The sequence below is a fragment of the Nothoprocta perdicaria genome, unplaced genomic scaffold, assembly GCF_003342845.1.
Source record: "Nothoprocta perdicaria isolate Ctin4 unplaced genomic scaffold, notPer1 scaffold_170, whole genome shotgun sequence".
In the NCBI taxonomy this organism is placed as follows: domain Eukaryota; kingdom Metazoa; phylum Chordata; class Aves; order Tinamiformes; family Tinamidae; genus Nothoprocta; species Nothoprocta perdicaria.
This window is the reverse complement of record NW_020454872.1, coordinates 731971-755857: the sequence shown is the minus strand read 5'-3', so window position 1 is coordinate 755857 and position 23887 is coordinate 731971. Positions and strand designations below refer to the sequence as shown.

The window sequence follows — 23887 nt, the reverse complement described above, 5'->3', positions numbered from 1 at the left end:
GCTGCTGTGAGTTATACATTATTTGGGCGTGTATGTCTGAAGATGCCTGAATCACTCCCTTTATCTTACTACACCCACAGGTACTGACTTACACAGGTGAGGTAGCTGTATGTTAAAAGCAGAGTGAGGAAAGAGGCAGCGCCTCAGAGCACTGCGGGCTTTCAGAGGAGCTGTGGATAACATCGAAGCCCGAAAGGCCTCGCCGCRAGCCAGGTATGTGCAGTATTGCGTTGTGGACAATCTGCTGTGCCTCTGGCACGTGGCAGAAAGTGGAGAAAAAGGCAAGTGAGAGCTTTCCTTACTGCCAGGTTAGTGCTGGCGCTTCTGTTTCTAGCTGACTCTTGTGGCGGATTTCTGTATAGAAATTGTGTAGAAGTCAGTAATTTTGCAATGAAATCACCTCTCTGGAAACTGTGAAGRAATGTAAAGGGCCCAGATTGTGCTTTAGAAGGTGCTCTCTGCTGCTTTTTGCTCATGCTGCAACTTCTTCCCTAGGTGTGTCCTCAACAGCATGGAGTCTCGCTGCCAACTATGTCCTTGGGCATTATTTATACTTACGGGTAAGCCTGGCCCACTCACTGTACTTCTGAAAGGGTATGAGGAAAACTGGCTAAATATTTCCTGCCACTTGGCAATGATCTTTTTTTTTTTATAATTGGGGTAGTATATTTGTAATATAATGAGTTATATTGTCTGTAGTCTTCATGCGTGCTGTGTCTTATGCAAGATAGTTTTACCTGCAGCTAAAACTCTTGCAAAAGCATTCAGAACATAAACTTTATTGATGAGAGGTGAATGACAGGAGTGTGTTCATCACGAGGCTAGGAAATACAGCTAGTGTAAGCATTATATTAGCCAGAGTTTTATGGTGGCAGCTAGGAGATTGGTGTTCAAGAGCAGTGCTGGTGTTCTGGCAATAGGTGCTTACCGACAAATGGGGGAAAACAGATGGTGCTGTTCAGTGTGCTAGGCAGTGAACTGAACGTCCCTGAGCCCCAGCATTGGGAATTTTTGGTAGGCATCAAAGCAAAGAAGAGTTTCAGAAGTAATTGTTGGTGCAGATCACTTTATTTAGAATACCTTTTTGGTAACAATAAAAACAACTCAGGGCAAAACCCTTGTGTCTTGTTTGACACACATTTATCTTGTAGCTTTGTATTAACTTGATCTTGTAATTGATTTATTGGGGAACACAGTTTTCAGTCAGTGAGCATGCTCTTGCACCACTCTGATGTTACTGAGGTCTTGTTTCTCTGGCTTCCTAGTTTTGCCACAGCTCCTAGATGCACAGRGATCCTGTTCTCATGGAGCTTGCTACCCACCGGTGGGAGACCTCCTCRTAGGAAGAATCCATCACTTGAAAGCCTCCTCTACGTGTGGCCTTACCAAACCTGAGACTTACTGTACGCCATATGGGGAAGTATGTTCACTTTCTTCTGTTCATCTTCACCCTTTTACAGCAGTGTCTCTAACCTATTTCAGGTATTTATYACCCTTCCAATAATGTCACATCATCTCACAATCTTCAGTGTCTCTTTCAACTTGTGTAGAGGCAGAGGAGTGCTTTATTCCCTCGCAATTGAAGTGGAGCTGAATGTGAGTGCTGTGGCAGGGCAAGAGCAGCAAATCGCTGGAGTCTGTGCCCCTGGTATGTGATCATCCTGGAACCAGAGAGGAAACTGCTGGTTTTCCCATGAAAAACTGAGAGCAAAACATGCGCGTTTACGTTAAAAAAAATCCCAGGCCTTCTTAACACTCCAGACTTCTTAGCTATAAACTAAACTCAAATTTCAGTCATCAAAAATGGGATCATTTCAGGTCTTTTACAAAGATCTAGAGAAACTTCTAAACCACATGTCTGTTTTCAATTAGCTTGGTAATGTGAGGGTAGGAAATTATGCTCTGTGTGTGACATTTCACCATCTGCAATTGCAGATCCCCACTCTCCAAATCTGCTACCAACATCTAAGTAACGCTTTATGGATAAGTCCGCACTGCAGGGCAGGTTATAAGGAGTTTGGAAGGGCTGAGCATTTCTTGATTTGTGATTTCCCTAACATAAATGAACTCACTGTTTCCTAGTCCCATCTCATAAAAAGTAGACTTGCTAAATTTATAGACTCTTATGACTTTTCATGCTCGTGTGCCAAATAGGTGCAATTTTGGAGTCCATTTTGCAATCTCAGCAGAGGGCATGGGATGAGGGGTTGCTGTGTGTGCTGCCCACCGCTGCCAGCTGGCTGGTGCCTGCTGTCTGGCTCTGGTGCCAGCCTGCGCTGACCTCCATGTGCTCTTTTGCAATTCTAGTAGGTCAGTTGCTGTGGGCATCAGTTTCAGCCTCTCTTCCATTGTCTGCTTCCAGAGCTCTGAGTCCCTCTAACCTTTATACTTTGCACTAGCGATTGCTCCATTTCTTGGCTGCAGCCTCGGTCTAGTCAAATCCGGGAGGGCCTCTGCGTTGCCATTTATAGTGCAGGGCACTGCAGGAATGTTTAGGAAAGTGATGGGGGGTGGAAACTGGGCAGGCCAATGGTCTGGCGTGGAAAAAGCTTAGGGCTTGGGAAATGGCTGTTCAAGTCATGAGGGAAAGCAAAAGCAAGAGGAAAACTGAAAATAGAATTTAAATAAAAGCGAGCCTAGATTTGGAGTCCTGAAATCAGTGATATACATAGCAAGACTCTCATTGACTGACATGTTGTCCCAGACCCAGTAAACTTGTTGGTTTATTTAAATACAGCACTTTGATAGCAGTATGGAATAACTACTGTCATTTAGTCATAGGTGAGGGAAGGTGCTGTGCATTTTTTCTTGCAGATTAGCAAGTTCCACATCCTCTTGTCTCATTCTCTCTTCTCTGTGACAGCTTTGTGGCATGTGCAGTTCTTGCCTTTTATGCTGGAAGAAGCAGTAGCAGGACCTTAGACCAAGCAAGATTAACACTTCTTTGGGCATTMTGGTTGGTACTTTTCTCAGGGATARTGCAGTAGYTTCAGCTTAAAAACATAGGACTAGAAAGCAGCTACAGTTTTCTGGTTGTTTTATGGTAAGTTAATTTTRAAGTATCCAAAACACCCTGTACTGATTGTAAATGCTTTTGAAAAGAATGTAATCAAGAAGAGAACAAAATTGGGTTTACTGAATCCTACTCTGAATCCTGTTTTCTACAGTAAAAGCACTTTGTATATGTGTATGGTGATTACATAGGTTCTTACATCCTGACTTTCCGCAGAGGTTTATCGTGGGAGATATTAAAATGTTTCAGTAAGGTCAAGGACCAAGATTTTCTGCTTTCTCTCACCTGCTTGATATGAGCAATGAAGAATAAGAACTCATCTTTATCACCGCATGTGCCTAGTGATAATGAGTCAGACAGGTGAGGAAGTGAGAAGACAGGCACTAGATAAACCTAATCCTTAAAGCAGTTGCTGGGAAGGGAGTATGAGACTGTCAGGCGAAGAGAAATCTTGGAGTGACAGAGACTTTCACTGGCAGATTGTTGCAGTCGTCTGGCTGAAGTTATCCTTAGCATCTCTCCCTGTAGTATTTAACACGGAATCCTTTTTGACTAGTTCCAGAAATACAGGCCAGTATTTATATATATCCTGTGAGTAGGAATGTGCTGAAGATGCTAATGCTTCTGTGTACCTTATTGCTACCATCTGATGGTTACATATGCTTGCCCAACTGCATGAGTTGATAGGGGACCTCATCAGTGATTCTGAATCACAAGAAACATTTTAGTCCAAATTATACTGCCTGTTAGATGGTTCAGCAGCCCAAAGACATTTTGGAATAGGGGCGTTCATGCAAATGTCACTGTGCCTCCCAGCTCATTTTCCTTTCAGGCCCTAGACAAAGTGAAGTCTCCTGTAGGGGGAAAATGCATCCCTAGAATCATGGAATAATTGTAGTTGGATGGGACCATGGAAGTCCAAACTCTGCACAAAGCAGAGTTGGTAGTTTGGGGGTTTCTTCATAATGTTTAAGAGTTTATACCAAATAATTTATATTCCTAACCTGTCAGTGAGTTACTGGTCTGCGCTTATTGAGTCTTGTTCTTGCATTCAGGCACTTTCTGTTCTTGCATTCAGGCACTGTTCTTTGCTTTAGGGATATGTCTCTGTCTGCAGAGGCTTTATGGAAGAGAAAAAAAAGGCAGTTTCCTTGCATACTTTCTCCTTCTCCATCTTCTGTATCCCTTCTGCTGCATAATTGCAAATTGCCAAATATGCACTTGAGACATCATGTCGGAGGCAGTCGGACTCCAGCAGTGTGTGCAGAGCTAAATGATACAGTGTGGTTTCTCCAGACTGTCATTCTGGCAGATTTTAAACCATGTTTTGCTGAGGGGATATAATGAGCAAATAGAGTGGGTGAGGAAAACAGGCACCCACATCTTTTGCTTTCAAGCAAGAGAAATAACTTGAACTTTGTCATCTTAAACCTCTGAGCCCTATGCGTAGGATGCTTGTCCAACAGATGATGTTGACTGTTAGTGGATTCTGGTCATTTAGTGTGTATTTGCTGGTTTCCAATATATTGACATTACCAAGAGTAAGATTCAAACTGCCCCTAAAGGCCACATGTGTGTTTATTCAAGGTATTTGCCTTCAAGTTCTTAGTCACAGATGTTCAGCAAAAACCTCTGCTTTCTGGCCGTGAGTCAATGTTGAGAAGGGAGGAAGGATGCTTGGGTAAAGCATGTAGGCGTTGCAGAGTCCCTGCAGGAACGTRCTGCTGCAGGCTTGAACTGGTCGCTGCTGTAGCAGGCACAGTGCACTGCTCCCCTCCGAGAGCGAGTGCCAGCAGCTCCTTGCAGTATTTGTCACAGGAAGGAAACAAAGCTCTTAGACAAGAACTGGGCAAGGCTGTAATTTTCTGCTGAGAACAAGCAAGGGTAAATCTTTGAGCAGTACTGGATATCTTATTCCTATTGGAGCAGAGAATGAGCAGATCCATAGACAGGTTGGGTCATGAGACGACTATTCCTCAATCTCTGCCTTGCTTGTGATCTGAGACAATGCTTAAGTTTGGAAAGGGAAGGGTCATCAAAATTACATGTTACTCAACTCTCTATTGCAGGTGCTGGCATAGAGTAGAGAGCAGCAGGCTTCTGCACAGCTTTGTGCTCTGGTTATTTCCAGAGGACGAAAAGACACAACTCAATACCTTTCTCTTTTTCAAAGTGCTGTGAATTATTTGAAAGCAGCGACACCAGACGCTGCTCAAGTCTGGATGTCATTTGCTGCAAGTCTTGCCAGATTCTCAGCAAAATGCAGCCTGGCTTCTAGCAAGCCCAGGCAAAGCTGAAGTTAGAGGAAGGTCTTTTAACTGCTTGTTGTCTCTGAAAGTGTGTGCTAGTGTTTTAGTTCTTGGCTGTGATCTGCATGTAGATGTGGGGTTCTTTTCTTCCCATTCTGTCTCTTTAAATAGACACAAACTTTTTTTTTGAGTCCTTTGTCCGTTCTTCCTCATCTTCTCTGTCACCTCTGAATTTTGGGGTCAGCAGTAAAACTCGCCTCTTGACTTCACTTGTCAAGAAAGGATGTGAAATTGGGCTTTATGGCTGAGTTTATAGCTGTGGGTTCAAATTTGAATTGCAAATGAGCGGTCTCTGCAAATAAAATTGCTCACCTAGAAGCTTGATGATGACAACACAGCCAGTGGTAACTTGTATAGTGTTTTCCATTCAACAGGTATGGAGCACTGCAAAATGAGGCCTTGTGCATTGGCCTGTCGTAGGGGTGCCACGCAGCTGGTGCTAACAATTAAAATAGACTCAAGTAGAATTACATAACTGGACTTTAACAGGTGTCCATCTTTCTAAGATAACTCAGGCTTGATGCCCATTCTATTTTTGAATAATTCTCAATCTACCTCTATACATATCTGTAAATTCCTGCTGTCTTTCAGATGATTCCAAAGCCGACTTGGAATGGTAATTACTGTCCTAAAGCAGTGTTTATCATGCTTGACCACACAAGGTTACTGTATGGGAGACTGGATGCCAGGAAACTGACTGAAAAAGTGCCCCTTTTTGACATGAAACTGAGTTGATAGGAGACCACTAGGGTCTCAACGCTGTTAAAGGTCTTTGTTCCAAGGCCAGAGAGAAGCAGCTTCAGATTTTTGCCGATGAGTAATCCTTGTTTATTTTGGTTTATGCACCTATGCCAAGAGGTTTTATTTCAAAGCCTCTCTACTCATGTTGAAATGGCAGTGAGAGCTACTTAAAATACTCTAGTCAGAATTTATCAGCTTAAAATTCTTTGAGGCGTGCTGCCCTGCATGTGTGGAGAGAGGGAAGCATGGGACGTTAAAGAACAGCTGGTTTGACAAGGTCGTAGGAGAACGAGGGCCRTGGAGATCTGAAGCCAAAATGGGGCAGAACCACACTGGTCAATGCTGTGCGCTCCCAGTCGGGCACCCGATGGACTGCCCCATAGGTCAGTGACCCAGCTTAAACTCCTACCTCTACATTTCCATTTCAGTCATGCTGTCCCACAGCCATGGTTTATTTCTGGCTGGATCGTCTCAGATGAATCTCCGAAATTAGTCACAGTGCTGGTAATATAGAGGGGAGAAAGCAGGGAAAGGTGTTTCTTGGTCAATCTCCCCTTAACCCAGAGCTAGACTGACATGTTGGTAATTCCCACTGTCCCGAGAAACTTTGAGACACGTAGTCAGTAACAGCAAATTCTCTTGTGCAACTGAGTTTCACAATTTACTCTTAAGTATGTGATATGAATTTTGAATTTTGTTTTCAGTGTGAATTTTTGTTTAAAAAAAAAAAAAAAAAAAAAAAAAAAAAAGGAGTTAAACCCCTTCCCAGCCCTGATTTAGTGTTGAAATGAGGTGCTGGAAATGTGACTTCCCTTCCTGGGCTGCAAGCGCCCAGAGCATCAGCAAGGGGAGTGGGAGTGGGGCTTAACAGGCAGATCTTCTCCTTAGTAAGGGATGCATCATCCTTGTAACATCCCTCAGACCTTCCCTTTCCCTCCTTTCCTTCTTTTAAAGTATTTCCTTCCTGTTTTGCTGGTTCCCCAGTCCAGCCTGTTTGTCCACCTCATGGCTTGCTCTCCTCTTGACCAAAATGGGACCTTTACTGCTCCTTGTGTCTTACTCAATCTACCATCTACTGCTCTCTGCATGTTTCTGAGCCTACTCATGTGCCACATGCACTCAAAAGCTTTCTGGAAGTAATGGCATTTAGAGTTGCTTGGTTATTCAAAACTGGGATGTTTGTTTGCTCCTCGGGGACCCTGTTCCTGTTTCCCCCTCCTTGAGTCTCTGCATTCCCCATGCTAATTCTCTGGTTGCTTCTTGAGTTACTCGCTTAGGGGTGAGCTGAACTTTGAGCTGCGCGACTCACCACCCGCTCACTTTTCACCCACTGAGCTGTTTGCTCCTGCTTTGCTCAGAGGGGAGAGTGCAGAGGGGCTGAGCTACGTTTACTGGTTTTGAATGCTAGAGAAAGGTCTTTCTGTCTGCTCAAACAACGAGTTCTCAGTTGCATAGAAGTGGCAAACTGGTGCTGAAAAGCTGCACAGAACACTGCTATTTCAGAAAACAGGCCTGGCTTAACAAGAAGGCATTTTTGATGGTTCTCAAAAATATCTTTTTTTAAAAACAATTTTGGTTGTAGTTTTCAGTCCTTTAAAACCTTGAGCTTTATAACGGGGCATGAAGGGAACTCCTTGAGTTCTTACTACCATTAGTTTTATTGACCTGTGTTGTTTTGCTGTTTGATAAACAGCCCTATTTCACTTGTTTGCCTCCCAGTTCATGCCAAATTAGAGCCTGTTGCCTGGATGAAAGATGAGTTGGTGGTGGCTTCCATTTGCCACGCGCTGATGTCCTTTGCCCCCCACCTTGTCCTTTCAGTGGCGAATGAAATGCTGCAGGTGTGACTCGCGGGTGCCTCACTCCCACAACAGTCATCGGGTGGAAAACGTGCTCTCTTCCAAAGGGCACCTGCGCTGGTGGCAGTCCCAAAACAGTGAGTACTGGGGAGCCTGGAATCCCTCAAGGATGCTGTGGGCTTTCATATCTCCAAGCCTTCAGGCCTCTACTTTCTGCAGCAGGAATCTCTCCTCGGTTCCTCTGATTGCTTGGGATCAACCTTAAACATTCCCAGCAACAGAGGTGCTTGGATGCTGCATTTAGGTTCTGAAAACAATTGAACAGAAAGTTTTGATTTTCAGAAATATTTCAAAGGGGATTTGGGAACTTCAGTTTCTGGTTTGAACCAAAACAAGCTGTTTCCTGTGGGATCATAATTCCAAGTTTTAACTTCATGTTTTCACAGACGTTTGGTGACTTAAATGATTGGAATAGTGGTGTTGAGGGGAGGAGGAGAGGTATAGAATTCAATATATTGGAAAGAAAAAAGGGAAATAAATGATTTGACTCAAGTATTTTATTGTTCTAAATTCCATGATTTGCCTCTTTGAAAGGTGCRTCTTTGTATCTCTAGGCATGGATCGGGTCTCTTTGCAACTGGATCTGGACAAGAAATTCCTGCTTAGTAGCATCATCCTTAAATTCAGGGTTTGTATGCACCTTCCTAACTTTCAGATAGATTACAAAATATAGTGGAAGGGCCCTGCTGGCCCTTAGCATCATGTGGGAATCCAGATGGAAATCTCCCACACTGTTCCCCACAAGCAGGCCAGGGATTGTGCCTCCATTCCTGCATTCTATTCCACTTGTATAACAAATAGGAGGTCCAGAGCAGGCCGGCCTCCAGTGGGTGGTAGGTTCCCAGATAACTGAGCATCTACTGCAAAATCTGTTGAGTGCAACCTGACTCATAGATGTGCCTCTTCTTTCCTCCCTGCCGCTGCAGTCGCTCCTTCCTGCTGCGATGCTGATTGAGCGCTCCACCGACTTCGGCAAGACCTGGAAGGTTTATCAGTACCTGGCCACTGACTGTGCTGCCTCCTTCCCTGGCATCCCCCAGAGCCCTCCCGAGAGCTGGCAGGATGGACAGTGCCAAGAACTGCCTGCCCAGCATGGATACCCTTTGCACGGGGGCAAGGTAGGGTTTAAAGGACTTCACTGCAGGAAGCCCCAGTATTTGTATGTGCCTTGCAATGTGAGCCTGTAATAGAGGGCAGATCACCTAAGTTGTGTTGCAGAGAGATGTGGTGGGTTGGAAGCTCTAGGATTTGTATGTGTCAGGAAATATTCTACAAATATATTTGGCAAGTGATAAGAGTCAGTARACACCCAAGAGCGCTGAGAAGAGTTCTCTGGAAGATTCTTGCTCCTTCAGAAAGAAAGCCCTTTCTGCTGTGTGGGCAAATTGATGTCAGTCTTTTGCTAAATCTTTAGCAATTCTGAGTTTTTTCTTGAATTAAGTGACAATTCTGGAGAGGAATAAGGTCCAGGGCACAACCTAATGCTTGGTCTATGAAAAGAAAGAATCCTGTCTATCTGCATTTTGATTTTCTTGTTTTCTTCCTTCTCAGATCAAATTGAGTGTCCAAGACCTGGCACCTGCCACTTCTACCTCTCACAGCCAGATTGTCAACAGTAAGTGAAAGGCCCCCTGTCTACCTGAGAAATGGAAAGGGGGAGGATGCACCTTAGGGTTTAACCTACACGTGATGGAGGGCACTGAGTCGTTGTAAGCCCTTCTGAGAGAGCAATGTCTTTGCAAAACAAGAGTTCGGCAGCATTTTTGAGAGCTGCCCTGGCACCTCTCTTGTGTATGATGCTTTTGTGCACACCACAGGTACAGTAGTGACACAACTTTCTCCTGCAGTGCCCCTAAGATATCCGGCAGTGTGTCAAATATCTTGAAGGCAGGAGCAGCTTTCAGGCTTTACTGTTTTACGCTGAAGTTGCTCTGTCTCTTGTTCCTGACCCTCAGCACTAATTGCAGTGTCTCTGTGTCTGCTGCCTCCTCACATCTCTTATTGGTTCCTAACAGACCTGGGAGAATTCACCAACCTGCGGATTAACTTCACTCAGCTTGCTCACATCGTGCACCAAGGTTACCGCTCGCCCAGCACTTTCTATGCAGTGACAGAAATGCAGGTGCAGGGAAGCTGCTTCTGCAATGGGCACGCAGACAGCTGTGCTCCCTCTGGAGATCAGCATGTTGTGGTGAGTGCAGAGCATCAGGAGAAGCTGGGAGACTAGTGCTGTTCAGTATCAGTCCATCTCTGTGTTCTAGCCCCATCATACACCTTGGCTTTCTGCTTCCTATGGAATACTGATCAGGAGAGTTTGAAATGAATAACCAGCAGTTTGATGTGAAGTTTCCCTGAAGTTTCTATCAGGCTCCTTCATATCCCCAACAGATTTCTCAATGCAGGTTTTTGCTCTTGTCCTCCTAGCCASAGGTGTGTTTGTCCTCAAGTACTTTGTAAAGGTAATGGGAATTGATTGCCTCAGTGGGCTGAGGAGCAGCTTGTCTCTATTGCCATGGTTCTTGCTCTCTGAGCGTAAGAAACCTTGACCTTTCTTCCTCCGTCTTTGCAGTGTATGGGAATGGGCACATGAGCCAGGAGCAGAGGTGTGTCAGATGATACGTGTATCAGAAATCAAAAGAAAGAAATGTGAAATTAGCAAAGCATTTATAAATATTGTATAATATTTTGTCTTTATTCCAGGTTCATGGACATTGTGTGTGTCAGCACAACACCGCAGGACCAAACTGCGATCACTGTGCAGATTTCTACAATGACCARCCATGGCGACCTGCAGAGGATGACAATCCCCACGAATGCCAGAGTACTTATACCCGCCTTTCCCTCTTTCCTTTCTAACTTCTGCTTGTTCATGAGTGACAGGGGAGGGAGGAAATTCTGAATCCTTTTACTGGGATGCTGCTGGAGACTGGATGTTGATATGAACTGTCTGAATCGATGGCCCTGATACTGATTTGGTGGAGCTGCAATAGGGCTGATGCCTCCAGACTCACCAAATGGAGCAAGAGAGAGCTCTTCTGAAACTCTTTGGCTGGTGCARGCCTCACACTGCTGTGGTGTCTGTGTGATAACATGCAACACAGGTGACGAGGGCACCATCTAGTGACAATGCAGGGCCTCCAGCTGCTGGGAGACTTCTACTTGGTTACAGCATTAGATAGGCTTGCTGTCTTTCTTCTTAGGGTGCAACTGCCATGGCCACTCCGACTCATGCCATTTTGACCCAGAGGTTTACCAAGCCAGTGGTGGGGAGAGCGGAGGTGTGTGTGATAATTGCCAGCACAATACAGAAGGGAAAAACTGTGAGCGGTGCAAAACTAACTATTTTCGCAACCAGCGGCAAGATTTTGCCCATCCTGAAGCCTGTCTGCGTAAGTGCCTGGTTATCTCCGAGTGATACCTCCCCCAGAAGTTCCCACTGACTTCTCTTCAGCCTCTTCATTGATGTGTTTTATTGCACGTTGCCAGCCTGTGAATGCGATCCGGATGGCACTGTGCCAGGGTCCATTTGTGACCATCTCACTGGACACTGTGTCTGCAAGGAAAATGTGCAGGGGGAGCGCTGTCACCTGTGCAAGCCAGGATTCACCCAGCTGGCCAACGCCAACCCCCAGGGATGTCGCAGTGAGTAGCCTCTCAAATAGCTGCCAGGCAGCTGACTCACCCCTAGCCTTGCATGCAGTGTCTGGTAACTCTGAAAGGGCTGATTCCARCCAGCATTGATTTGGGCTTTCCCTTGGGCTTTTGACCTGTGGGAAGACAGGTACCCAGTTCTAACAAGACTAAAGCCTTCCTTTTTCAGGATGCACCTGCAACCTGCTGGGATCGCGCCCGGACATGCCCTGTGATGATGAGACAGGAAGGTGCTTCTGCCTGCCCAATGTGGTGGGAGCCAACTGTGACCAGTGTGCCATGGGCCACTGGAAGATCGCCAGCGGCCAGGGCTGCCAGCCCTGTGATTGCCACCCTCGCCACTCGCTCGGCGCCCAGTGCAACCAGGTACTGCTGAGCCCTGGCCACGTGGCACTCCCACATACCTGGGACCCTGCAGTCTCATGCTAGATGCTGCAGATAGCTGGACAGAAGTCAGAGTCACCCGCTGGCTGCATATCCTGTGTATCCTGGACAGTCACTTGGTGCCTGGCTCATGCTCTTGGCCACTGTGAGGATAGTTGCTTTAGACTGCTCAGTGTACTGCTCACACAGCTCTGAGGTAGCCGTGAGGGGTGATTTCAGTAGGTGCTCTCTCCTATTTTTCCTCCCTTTTCTGTTTCCAGCCAATGCTGAGAGCATCCTGTGTGGAGCTGCTGGCGCAGTGTGAACCCARAGGGGAGCAGGGGATAAGCTGTCAGGGCTCTGCACGTGTCTCTGTAGGATCTTGATGTCACTGAAGCAGCAGAGCATCAAAACCACATGTTCGATGGCTTCATGTTGCTATCCCTCCAGAAGAGGACAGTGCATTTCTTAATGCATTATGCTGCCGCTTTTCCACTTTCTATTTCCTAGAAACAATATGACAAGCTATTCAGGAAAATGAGGGAGAGTGGTAATTACAGAGACAAGATTAAACTGTTCTAAAAGGCCAAATACTTGGTCAGGAAATCCTTAGAAGAGCTTTTCACACAGGCAGGGCAAGTTAATTGTCCTCACTTGTCAATGAAAAGCACATTTGTCACTTCAGGCTTAAGAGACAACTGGGAAAATTAAAATTAAATGAAAAAAAAATGTCCTAAGAGCCAAAGAAAGGTCCCCAACCAGCTCAACGCAAGGAGGAGATCTGAGATCATAAAACAGACCTACTTGCTCACAGGTGAATCCTTTGTCCTTGAGCAGAAGTGCCTCTTGCTTTCCTCATTATTGGGGAATGGCACTTGTAAGGAGCTCATGGCAAACCTTTGCTCCCCTATTTGATGAAAAACAACTTTGGAAATATTCAGCTGGTTTAATGGAGGGCAATTTTCCAGCATGAAAGTGACTGCCTTGTGCAGACCCTGCATGGTGATCCCTTTCTATCACCTTTGCCAGGGTACTGGGTAGGTTACAAGTTCCCTTACAAAGTTTCAGGCTGATTGCAGTGATGATCAGAGCAGTGAAGGGAAACCTTCTCTTTCACCTTCTCTTTCTTTTTTTTTTTTTTTTTTTTCTCTCTGTCTCCTACATCCTGGTAATAAATCCCAGTGTTGGCAGTGATGGGACGAGCCTCTCCCCAGGGCTGAAAGATCAGGGCTGTGTTGCTTCTGTTGTTTTCCTACCCTTAAGCAGGTGAAAATACAGACTGAAAACAGAAGGACTTAAGAGGAGCTCAGGCTCCACACTTCAGGGTACGCTGCACAGAGTGTTTCACATCATGGTGTAGGCTTGAGTTAGCAGCTGAGCTCACATGGGACTTAAACAATGGTGATAAACACAAGTGCTGGGAGATAGGTGCCTGAATTCCCACTCATGCCTGATTTTCGTTGTCGCTCAAGGAGCTGGAGAGCAGTTCAGCAACAGCAGAAGTGTCTGCGTGGGATGAAAATGTGACTAATTCTGTCAGGGTCTGACAGCAGAAGGGTGTAATGAGGGGTGGTTAGAGATAAAACTGAGGTTGCCATATCAGCCTGGAGCTGTCTGCTTCAGGATCCAAATGCAGAAGCCTGAATTCCTGGTTAGAATTTCCTACTGGTGAAGTCAGCAAAGGATGGGAATAGAGTGAAGCTTTACTGATTCCAGAGCAAGTCAAGGGAGGGCTTTCCCGGTATTCAGAGCTGGATATCCCTGATGTATTTTTCTTGCTTCAGTTCACAGGACAGTGTCCTTGCAGAGAAGGCTTTTCAGGAAGAACGTGTTCTGCAGAACAGGAGCAGGTTTGCCCAGATAGGCACTATGGAGATGTTAGGGTGGGATGCACAGGTATGTAGAAGCTGTTTCTTGTTAGCAAGGTGTTTCTTAGTGCAGTGAAATTGCTGATAATCTGGAAAATAGTATGAGACCAATGACTTGCCATCAGACTGTACACACACTGTTTTCCTCTCTGGAACAGCATCCCTGTTCAGCTGTTTCTCTCTCCTATCTCTGGATACAATGAGCAGCCAGGCTTTTGGGGCCTGTTTCTTTTACTGTGTCCATGCCATTTCCTTCCCACACAGTGCAAAGGGTGAAAGGGTTGAATTTGACTGCAGATTATATTGGCATCTAATTTAAAGGGTCTGATTTCCACCATCCCTCTCCAATGGACTTGACCTCTGTGTCTTTTCACCTTTCCATTCGCTAGAGTGCAACTGCGATTTCCAGGGCACGGAGGAAACGGGATGTGACAAGACCACAGGGCGCTGTCTCTGTCGCCCGGGCGTTACAGGACTCCGCTGTGACCAGTGTCAGCGGGGGCACTGCAGCACCTTCCCCCAGTGTGAGCTGTGCCACCCCTGTTTCCAAGCTTATGACRGTGACATCCAGCGCCTTAGCACGCGCAAGGACAGCCTGAGCAACTCGACTTGGCAGCTGCGCTTGGGGACTGGAGGCTCCCACTTCAGTGCCCGCCTCTCGGAAGCAGAGGGCAACGCTCAGCAGGCCCACAGCATCCTTGGCAGCTCTCTAGTSACAGAGCAAAGCCTGACCCAGCTGGCCAGCCAGCTCACTGCGATCAGGTAAAGGATTTGGTCTCAGCGGAGCACTGCCCAGAGCTCCATGGGCCAATAGTGCCAGGACACAGGCTTCGAACTAACAGAGCAGCTGCCTCAGCTAGGGAGAGATACAGACTTTCCTGTGCRCTGACTAGGCTTGTCACACTTATTCACTTGAATATTTTCTGCTTTGTTTCCATAATTGAAAATATTGCTTAGCTCATGCAAAGATTAGGGATGCAAGAGGCCTGTCCTTTSAATATGCTGTGACTTGGGCTTTCCCTGCAGAGAGGAGACCATTTGACAGGATTTTGATGTAAACTCAGTCTGGTGAGATGAGTCAGAGAGGACCCAGAAGAGGAGAGCTGTAACCTTGCCCTACTCTCTCTGGGCTGTTCAAACCTGCAAGATTATTGTGTGTACTTGGGCAGTCRGTTCTCTGGGCAGAGAGAAGTGCCTCTTCACTGTGTTCGTAGCCTCCCAGCACAAGGGCACTCTAATGTCTGTCCACAGATGGCTTGCTGGATACTTGAATCCACGATTTATGCTTTTTTTTATCCCAGAAGGGACACCCGAGGCATAAATCCTGACCTTCATTTTCTGGATGAGACTACTTCTTTATCTCGTGAGCTTGACACTCTCAACAGAAGCTTGGTTATCATTAATGGCCAGTATGAGACTAAAAAGACGCAGTTTGAAACCAGCCGCAGCACAGATATTTCAGGTATGATGCTGCAGTCGTACTGTTCCTTCRTTTGCATCTGTTAATGTACCTCAATGTGCCTGTGGGTCTTGTTGCTTTCCCACTGCTTGAATGGAGAAGTTTTAAACAGGCTGTTGGCCTAGGAATAGCTCTTTTTATCCCACCTCTAATTTTAGCAATTCCTAGCAATTTTATGCTAACATATTATTTGCTCTCAAATATTGGGATTGGAAGACTCAGCTGGCATGCATCACTTCCTGATGTCCCAGCAGGCTGGCTCATTTCTCTCTCACCCGRCACAAACTTTCTGCTGCGTGCAAGAGTGCTTCTTCTCCAGGGCCCAGCATGAACTATTAGAAAAGGGGGTGAGCCCATCAAGAATGTGTCACAGAAACCAGGAGGAAGCTGAAATAATGAAGGTTCTGCACAGATGGAAAGGATGGAGGGGTGGAAAAGGGAGCCAGGCCGCTGTCACACACTTAGRAGAAGAGCTAATTAAGCCTTGTGATGATGTTGGTAGTAGGTTGCCATTATATCCTTGCTATAGCTAATTCTCTCCAAGCATCTTATTGTCTTCTGTCTTCCCTCCTTCATATACTGCACAGTCCAGCTCAGCCTTGCAGGGGTGCTCTAATCCAGAGAACACAGAGAATGACCTCGGCCTGGGCACCTTGGACTCGACTCTGATGTCTGAGCAGGGTTTATAGGTCTAAGTCCTGGCGGTTCTCCTTTCAGGCTGCAGTGGTGGAGGGAAGGGGGTGCGTTGGGCTCTACCTGCTGAGGATGCAAAAGGCTCCAAAGGAGCGTTTCCTCCCTGCCCCTGCGAGAGCCACCTTGGGGACATGCTGAGCACAGCTGGGCTTTAGCCCAGAGTCAGCACCTGTATTGCATTTGTTCTAATCTTGTTTCATCTCTGAGCCTCAAACCTGAATTCTGCCTTCAGGAAGGCTCTATAGCTCACTGTGAAAGAATGGCTGAAAGGCATTTGGGAATGAAAGGAAATTTTTAGTTGTGCTTTAGTGACTAATCTCCCTTACTGTATCCCCCTCCTCTCTGTGCACACATCCACTTGCAGGGTATAGTCAGTGGCTTGTTTAGGTAGGTATGCTGCATTTATGAGTCATGAAAGCATTCGTGTTATTTATTGTTTTTATTCCTGCAGGAGCCTTCAAGACAATCAGATCTGCTTACCAGACATCCAGCAATGCCAGCAGTCTTGTAGCTGGTGCCTCCAGGCTGCTAGCTGAATCCAGAGGGAACCGGAAAAGCACTGAGGGTCTGGAAGGGGCTTTTACAGACTACACCTCCACGCTGCAGACTCTGCAGGGCAAGATAGCCTCCTTGCCCAACTTGACCCCAGTTATAAATAAGGTGAAAACTGGATATTGTTTTCCTATTTTCTCACACATTTCTAGTTTTTAAGAGGGCCTTGCAGTGCTCAGAAATCAAAAGTCTTACCCTGGGATCCTCCATCTCAGTCTTCCCTCAAACACTCTTATGTTGTAGGATGAAATCACTGGACAGAGAGACTCATTGTAAATGGCGTCCTGGCAAGTTGCTCCTTTGGGACATCTGCGGGGTACAGCCTGGGTATCTGTTGTCTAGTAACAACAAATACCAAAGTACCGGAGACCCTACTCTCTCATCCCTTTCCAGGCATGCATTTTTTTTTCCTCCAAGGACTGTCTTTTGTGTCAGTTCTTGTGTCTCAAAGATCCACTTAATTTCAGGATAAGGTTCCTTTTCTTTCTCCTTCACTACTTTGTTATTGCCATGGAGATCCATTTCAGTGTCTCCTAATGCACGGTTGCTGTGGAGACCACCAGCCTCCCATCTCTGCTTTTCAGGGCATCAGAATGTTCCCAAGTCATCAGTCTGCACTGATTTTTGCACTCACTATGAATTTGCTTGTGCCCCTGCTGCAGTGTCCTCTTTGGATGGTAACTCTAGAACATGACCTGCAATTAAAACCCCCTGTGTTGAGGCAAGTGAGCAGGATTTGTTCAGCCTGTGTTCTCTTGGAAAGGAAACTGTCAGGCTGCAGGGATTCCCRTCACTGTGAAGAGCTGCTGTCTTAAGAGGAAATGTAATGTTTACTCCATGTAGACAAATTCTCTGCTATACTTCATGAGGTGGTAGAATTTAGCTCCCACTTTGCTCCTAATTGAGCTCAAGCTCGTTCTTRGGTTCAGATCTCACAGTATTGTCTTGGCACTTTGTTCTACGTAGAGCTTCATTGCAGAAATGTTCCAAGTTCATGCCCAGCTCCCTTGGCCTGAGTCTGTCCAAAGAGCCGGGCATAGACTGACTTGCCTGTCAGACTGAAGCCACTGAGGTCTCTGTGCTGCTGAGGATGCCATGGCACCCAAGAGATCTGAGGGCTACGTGCTGCTTTCTCCCCATGTAGATCTGTGGTGGCCTCAGACTGGAGAAGTGTACTGCTGCCGAGTGTGAAGGGTTCCTCTGCCTGCAAGACAACAGCACAGAGTGCGGGGATGGTCTGAGCTGCAGGGGCGTCTTCCCCCTGTCACAAGGAGCCCTCAGGAAGGCTGAGAAAGCCACGAGTGAGTTTCGCAGCTTGAGTGTTCGGCTTCAGGAAACCACGCGGCTGGTGAGTGCGGCGAGTGTGAGGCTCCCTGGGCCTGCGYGAGTGCATGGGTGCTGCCAGCAGCAGGAGCCCAGAGCCCTCTGCTCGGCTGTTGCATCTTTGCTATAGTGCAGCAGATGTGACGCCTATTAAACAGCTGTGGAAAGAACAGATTGTGATAAAATAACCAATCTCAAACTTGATCTGGCACTTGATCTTTGGGACTGCTTTAGAAATTTGGGATTTCTTTAAATGAATATCCTTATGCTACCCCTGCAGTTCTTGGCGCGCTTTGCAGACTTGCCTAATTTGTTTGGGGTTTGTGTTCAGGGCTGCTGGGATTCTGGGGCAAGTGCTGTGGCTTCAGTAAAATGTTGTTGTTTGCAGATTAAAGCAACGGAGACATCTGCAAACCAAATTCAAAGCAATGCTCGGCGTCTTGTGGAGCARATGAGTATAACAAGGACCCAGATAGAAGGCGATGTCCGACGTGTTCGGCAGTTCATCCAGAAAGTTCGAAACTTCCTGTCAGGTAGCACTGTGCAAGCTTACAGTATGTATGGGCAGGCCTGCTCTGCGTGGAACATCTAATTCTGTACAGTGGTACTGTGTGTAAGTGCAATAAAGAGTATCAGCTGAATAGCTCACCCACTCTAGGCTCAGAGATGGCCAGTTCACCTGCACTTGAGTTTATTCACRTGCCCAAGATAATGTGCGTCCATAGAGTGCATCTTGAGAGGCAAAGAAGAAGGAATTTCAGTGATGCAAAGCTCATTGATTTTTTCAGTAAGTGAAGTTTGGCCAGCTGATTTGGTCAAGCTTGATTGTGCCATTCACATGAAACCAAATTAATCCTGGTTGTTTTATCTATGTTGGCTTCCTTTGTACTTCATCAAAGGTAGACCTGGCCTGCTTCCTTTCAGGGATGTTAAGAGCCATCTATAAATGTATGGCCTGGGGTAAGAACATACCAAACTTTGTGCTTTGCCTTCATGGTATAGGGCTTTGTGGAGGAATCTTTAACTGCCAAATCTGTTGTCAAATCTCTTAGTTCCAAAACAAAACTTGAATTTAACAAAAGTGGAAAGTTTAGATCGATAGCCCTGAGAAAGAGAAGTCTTTCATTTGTAGCATGGGCAACAGATTTTGTGTGTGTGTGTGTGTGTGTGTGTGTGTGTGTGTGTGTGTGTGTCCTGCTCTCTGCCACGGTTCCTTTCTTTGTCTCTGGCCCTTGGGGGCAAACACGTTCACTCAGGGCCTCTGCTGAAGCTGTTTATGAATGTTACCAGTTAGCTGTGGTTAGGATGGCAGCTTTTGAGCAGCCCTGAGAGGCAGAAGAGTTTATCAGCAACGTCTGTTGACCAGAAGTAAACTCGGACAAATCTTCAGACTATTAATCAGACTAAATTCCTTGTTGTCCTATAAAACAGTGGGATGACTTATTGTTCACAGACAGATTGTAATAACATAATAAGCCTCATGAGCATTAGCTGAATAAGAAAATCAGGTCATTTGGTGCTGCCTGGTGTTAATGATGAGTGAAGATATTTCTGAGCTAATCACCAGGCTAATGTCCCTTGGGCTTTGCCTGCATCTGATTCCTCAGATTTGTTAACTTTTATTTGTGAAATAAGAAAAGGCTTGTCTTGAAACACAGTCTCATTTAGTCAATGAGATCTACTTGACTGAGCTCTTGGCTTAGCCATCTTACCCTCTGCCAAATTRAAGATATCATTTTAGTACTTCTCTGGAAGGCTTGACCAAGGTGAATGAAAAGTGCATACTAAATGTAAATGCAGTTCTCATTTTATTCTAAACAGTAGAAGTAGTTTTTAATACTGAGATAAACCTGCACTTTATCATATTTCTCCCTCTTTAAGAACAATAGGGTCACATAAGTCCATAACAGTAACTAGTGGAAGGGTCATTGAAGACCTATAGCAAATTTTAGGTCAGTTTTACAGAGATTTTTGCCTCGGGAATTCTAAAGCATCAAATATGCTAAAAGATGCCAATCAACATATTTGTGTCATGCTTAGGAACTATTATGTGGTAACTTTGATCCAAGCTGAGAAAAGGAAATGTCAGAGATGTTGTTCAGAGTAATGGAGAAAGAATCATACAGCATTGACAGAATTCTTTTCTTGTATTTTTGACACTGTTTGTTTGCAAACTCTTTAGACAGAGACACTGACCCTGCTACTATCCAGGAAATCAGTGAGTCTGTTCTCTCACTACATCTCCCTACGGATGCTGCTGCAGCCCTGAGAAAAATGACTGAGATCCAAAATTTGGCGACTAAGCTGCAGTGTCCGGAGAGCATTCTTGCCCAGACAGCCGAGGATATTGCTAAGGCCAAGCAGCTGCAGCAGGAAGCAGAACAAGCCAGGTCAGTTGAGAATCAAAGGCTTTCAGCAGCTAAGGGTTACACAGCCAGCATGAATGTGGTGATTCTCAGTTGGGTTTAAACATAACTACTGGAGCTGTGCTGACTTCAACAACCTGAAGTGTTAACCTGGGATCTTCTATGCACAGTACCTGAAAGAATGAATTTGCAATCCATCTGGTGCCTGGATAGAAGTAAGAAATCTGGCTGCTAATAATAGGTCTCCTGGTAGGTAGTACAACAAGAAGGTCTTTTTCCGAACTAATGGAAGCTGTTTTCCTTCTCCAGGGCCCCCACAGTGAGAGATGACAGGCTTGCTCTTGCATTGCTTGATACTAGTGACCTATATCCTGATTGCACAAGGGAGTGTGAGGGGATTAAATAGACTGTTTGTTTCCCGGGTGAAAGTTGGGAGGATTATCCCACAGTCCCTTAAAAAAGTAATTATAGGCTTTGCAAATTTGGAGCATCTGCATTGTCACGTGTTGACTTTCAGCAGTATCCCAGAGAGCAGGTTAGCAGGATAAGTATGTAAACTCCTTGGCAGTGTCTGACACCTGCTTAACCTGCTGCAAGGGATGAGGTGAGGGAGTCTGCCTTTCTAGGGGACGCTCTATCACAGTTTGAGTATTTTCACTGCAAACAGAGAAGTTGTAACTGGTTGAGTGGCTGTTGCTTTTCCTTTAGTATATTTTCCTGCACCAGTTGAAACAACAATAACAAAAAGTTCAATACTTTTCACTTCTAATCCATGTAAGTGTCTACATTTAATGATTTGTCCCCGTGTTTCCCAGGAATCGGGCAAATGCCGTGGAGGGCAACGTGGAAGAGGTGGTTGGGAATTTGAGGCGAGCAAACACTGTGCTCCTGGAGGCCCAGGGGGCTATCAGGGGCTCTAGTTCCTCCCTTCGATTCATCCAGGAGCGCATTGAAGAAGTAGGTGGTGTTCAATGACCTTCTAAATTGCAATATTCTGCCTTGCTCACTCTCCCTTTGAAACTTCCTGCTTGATAGTGTCTTGTGCCAACATAGCAGAGAAGCTGGGGGATCTAATAAAATCCTTGCTGTTTTTTGTTTCTGGTGCATCTCATTTGTCTGCTTCTCCCAAAACCAGTTACAAACCTCATTTGACCTACCTGACCTCTCTTTTGCTTTACTCAATTGTGCAGTGCTGTCTCTGATCCCCAACTGAAACCTCAGTTCTGTAATTTGTCAGTCAAAGATYGAAATACTATAATGGTTTTTTTGGATGTGATTTCCTTCTTAATGTGCAAAACTGCTTTTAGATCAATGCTGTTCTTGGCCCTGCTGAGAGTAACGTGAAGTCCATTGCTGGTCAGCTGGGTGGTCTTGCAGAAAGACTCACCAAGTTGCAGCACAAAGCGGATCAAAATCGCCTGAGAGCCACAGATGCACAACAGACAGCAGCCAAGGCTGGCGAGCAAGCGAGGAGCGCACAGCAGGTACCAGGGTCTGACAAGTCAGGAATGAAAGCAGTTCACAGCTCTGCACCTTCTTTTTATTGGCATAAGACAGCAAAGCCAGCTGTGTCAAGGCACATTCCCTAGCAGGGCTTGTGCACTGTTTTTTCTTGTTGATATTGTGTCATATCTCACTATCCAGGTCATTTTTCARTCCTAATGCCTATTGCTGAAAACTTATTTCTGCTTTATCTCCCACCAGAGATAGCATGGCCTATGTAGCTATCAATCAGCGTATCTGTGTCACTGTGGTGTAAGCCTTTGTGCATTTGTATAATAATGCCAATGGCAAAGCTTTAGGACAGTACCCATTTGCTATTTAAAATGATTCAGCATTGCAAAGTCCCCTTTCTCCCCATTTGTTTGATGCTGCATACACACTTTGCTTTCCAACAGGCATTTGAACAAGTGAAACAAATGTACACTGAGGTGAAGGGAAGAATGAAGCAGAGCTCAACACTGGGAGTGCAGGGCAGCAGGCTGCAAAGCCTGAACTTGGAAGCCAAAGCTCTGCTTGAGGAAACTTCAGCCATGATGCGCAAGATGGGAGGTAAGACTCTGTACTCCATGGAATCTCGGGCGGTGAGRAAGGGCTTCTAGAGGGCTGCCTCATGGAACACCAAATACTCAGTAGTGTTGGGGGATGCATCCGGGCTGCAGCTGTTGGTACTAAGCCAGTAAATTTAGTCAGTAAGGGCATGTGTGCCTGGTGCAGAAGGGACACCTGAGCCTGCCAAGTGGATAGGCAGCATCTTGGTTTTCATAATGTTTAATTTTTAAACATTCAAAGCYAATGACTTTGGTGACTCTTTGGGCCAACCAGTATGTGACCGGGAGTCTAGAGCCACCTTCCAAGTGGAAGGAGAGTGAATGATTGCCTGGCACACAGGCCAGGCCGTTGCTGATGAATCCTGGGGCACGTCAAGGAGCTTGTGCAGGCCAGGTGCTCGGAGGAGGCTGCTCGGGGCCAGTCTCAGCAGGCAGGGAGCCCAGGGTGCCAACGAGGGGCTCTGGTCCCGCTGAGCAGGATGGCAGGCAGTGGTCTTCACAGCATGCCAYGTGTTCCTGAGAGCTTGCTCCTGCACTGGTGCCCTCTGCGACCAACAGCAGTACAGTCACTTACTGCTTCAGAGGGGCTGGAGGAGCCAGAGCTCTTTGGGAGAGCAGCAGCCAGCAGGACCCTCCTGCAGAGTGCTCAGCATGGGGCAGGATGCGCCTCGTGGCTGYACCGTGACTGCAGTGAGCAGCACACACGCATGGGGAAGTGACATGTACGGCTGATCTGCCAAGTTTTGCAATGTTTGTGAACCAAAGTTCAGAGCAGTTGTGTTCACGTTTTCTGGGGGGTCAAAGGGAAATGCAGAAGGAGGAGAGTTAACTGTCTCTCCTTTTCCCTACGTGAGCAACGTCTGCTCTGTGAGGGAGGGGAGGGCTTATTCTAACTCCAGTAGCCTCTGAAAGGAAAACTGGACATGTCTTCCTCYGACTGAAGCCTCTCGTAACACTTTCCTCCCCCCTTTCCTCAGCTTTGGAGACAGAAATTCAGGGAAGCAACGAAGCTTTTATCTCCAAGTTGGCGAGCCTTGTGGGCCTGGAGGAGCGGGTGCAGAGCATTCGGGATTCGATCAGCAAGCGAGTCGCATACTATGACAGCTGCTGAGACAGGAATTGTCAAGGCCACGCACCAGTATGACCAATATGTCTTGCCATATAGTTGCATTGTTTTCTTTCTCCATAGACACCAACTTATGTATTTATTCTCATTTTCTGCATGGAGTTTCATGTTTTAATGTCTCTGATTTTTAGCAAACTGAATTAGCGTGCCTTAGGAAAACAGCTGCGCTGAACCAAAGAAGCAACTYCCTGCACAGGATTTATGTTCGTTTGGCCTGGGTGAGGCCACCCACTCCTTATAGGAAATGAGAAAAGAAATCTATCTTCATTGCAAGCTGGGGAAAAAAAAAAAAAAAAAGACATCCAAGGCATCCAGAAAAGTCCTGTTGAAGGTGTTTTTTTTTCTTCTCTCCTATGTTTCAGCCAATTCAAGCTCTTGAAACTGGATTTCACTATTCAAATAAAAGACATTCAGGTGCAGCCTTTTTAAAACATTTTCTGTACACTGCAGTTTATCCTTAAAACTTGCTTTGGCTTCAGTACTTTCCTTTCAAAGAAACAGATCACAGAAATG

At 46.0% G+C, this 23887-nt stretch overlaps 1 protein-coding gene across 1 annotated transcript; it reads left to right on the top strand.

The window, feature by feature from the left end:
• Window positions 1–1231: 1231 nt before the first annotated feature.
• LAMB3 (laminin subunit beta 3) lies at window positions 1232–23434 on the top strand. Its single transcript, XM_026036047.1, has 21 exons — window positions 1232–1420; window positions 7885–7999; window positions 8477–8550; window positions 8849–9040; window positions 9474–9537; window positions 9938–10113; window positions 10623–10743; window positions 11123–11311; window positions 11409–11564; window positions 11743–11939; window positions 13721–13832; window positions 14194–14566; window positions 15106–15266; window positions 16408–16616; window positions 17653–17856; window positions 18220–18364; window positions 20014–20221; window positions 21013–21154; window positions 21505–21681; window positions 22096–22249; window positions 23226–23434. Exons 1-21 carry the CDS (start codon window positions 1232–1234, stop codon window positions 23357–23359), a joined length of 3492 nt encoding a protein of 1163 aa, XP_025891832.1. The 3' UTR covers window positions 23360–23434.
• The last annotated feature ends 453 nt before the right edge of the window (window positions 23435–23887 follow it).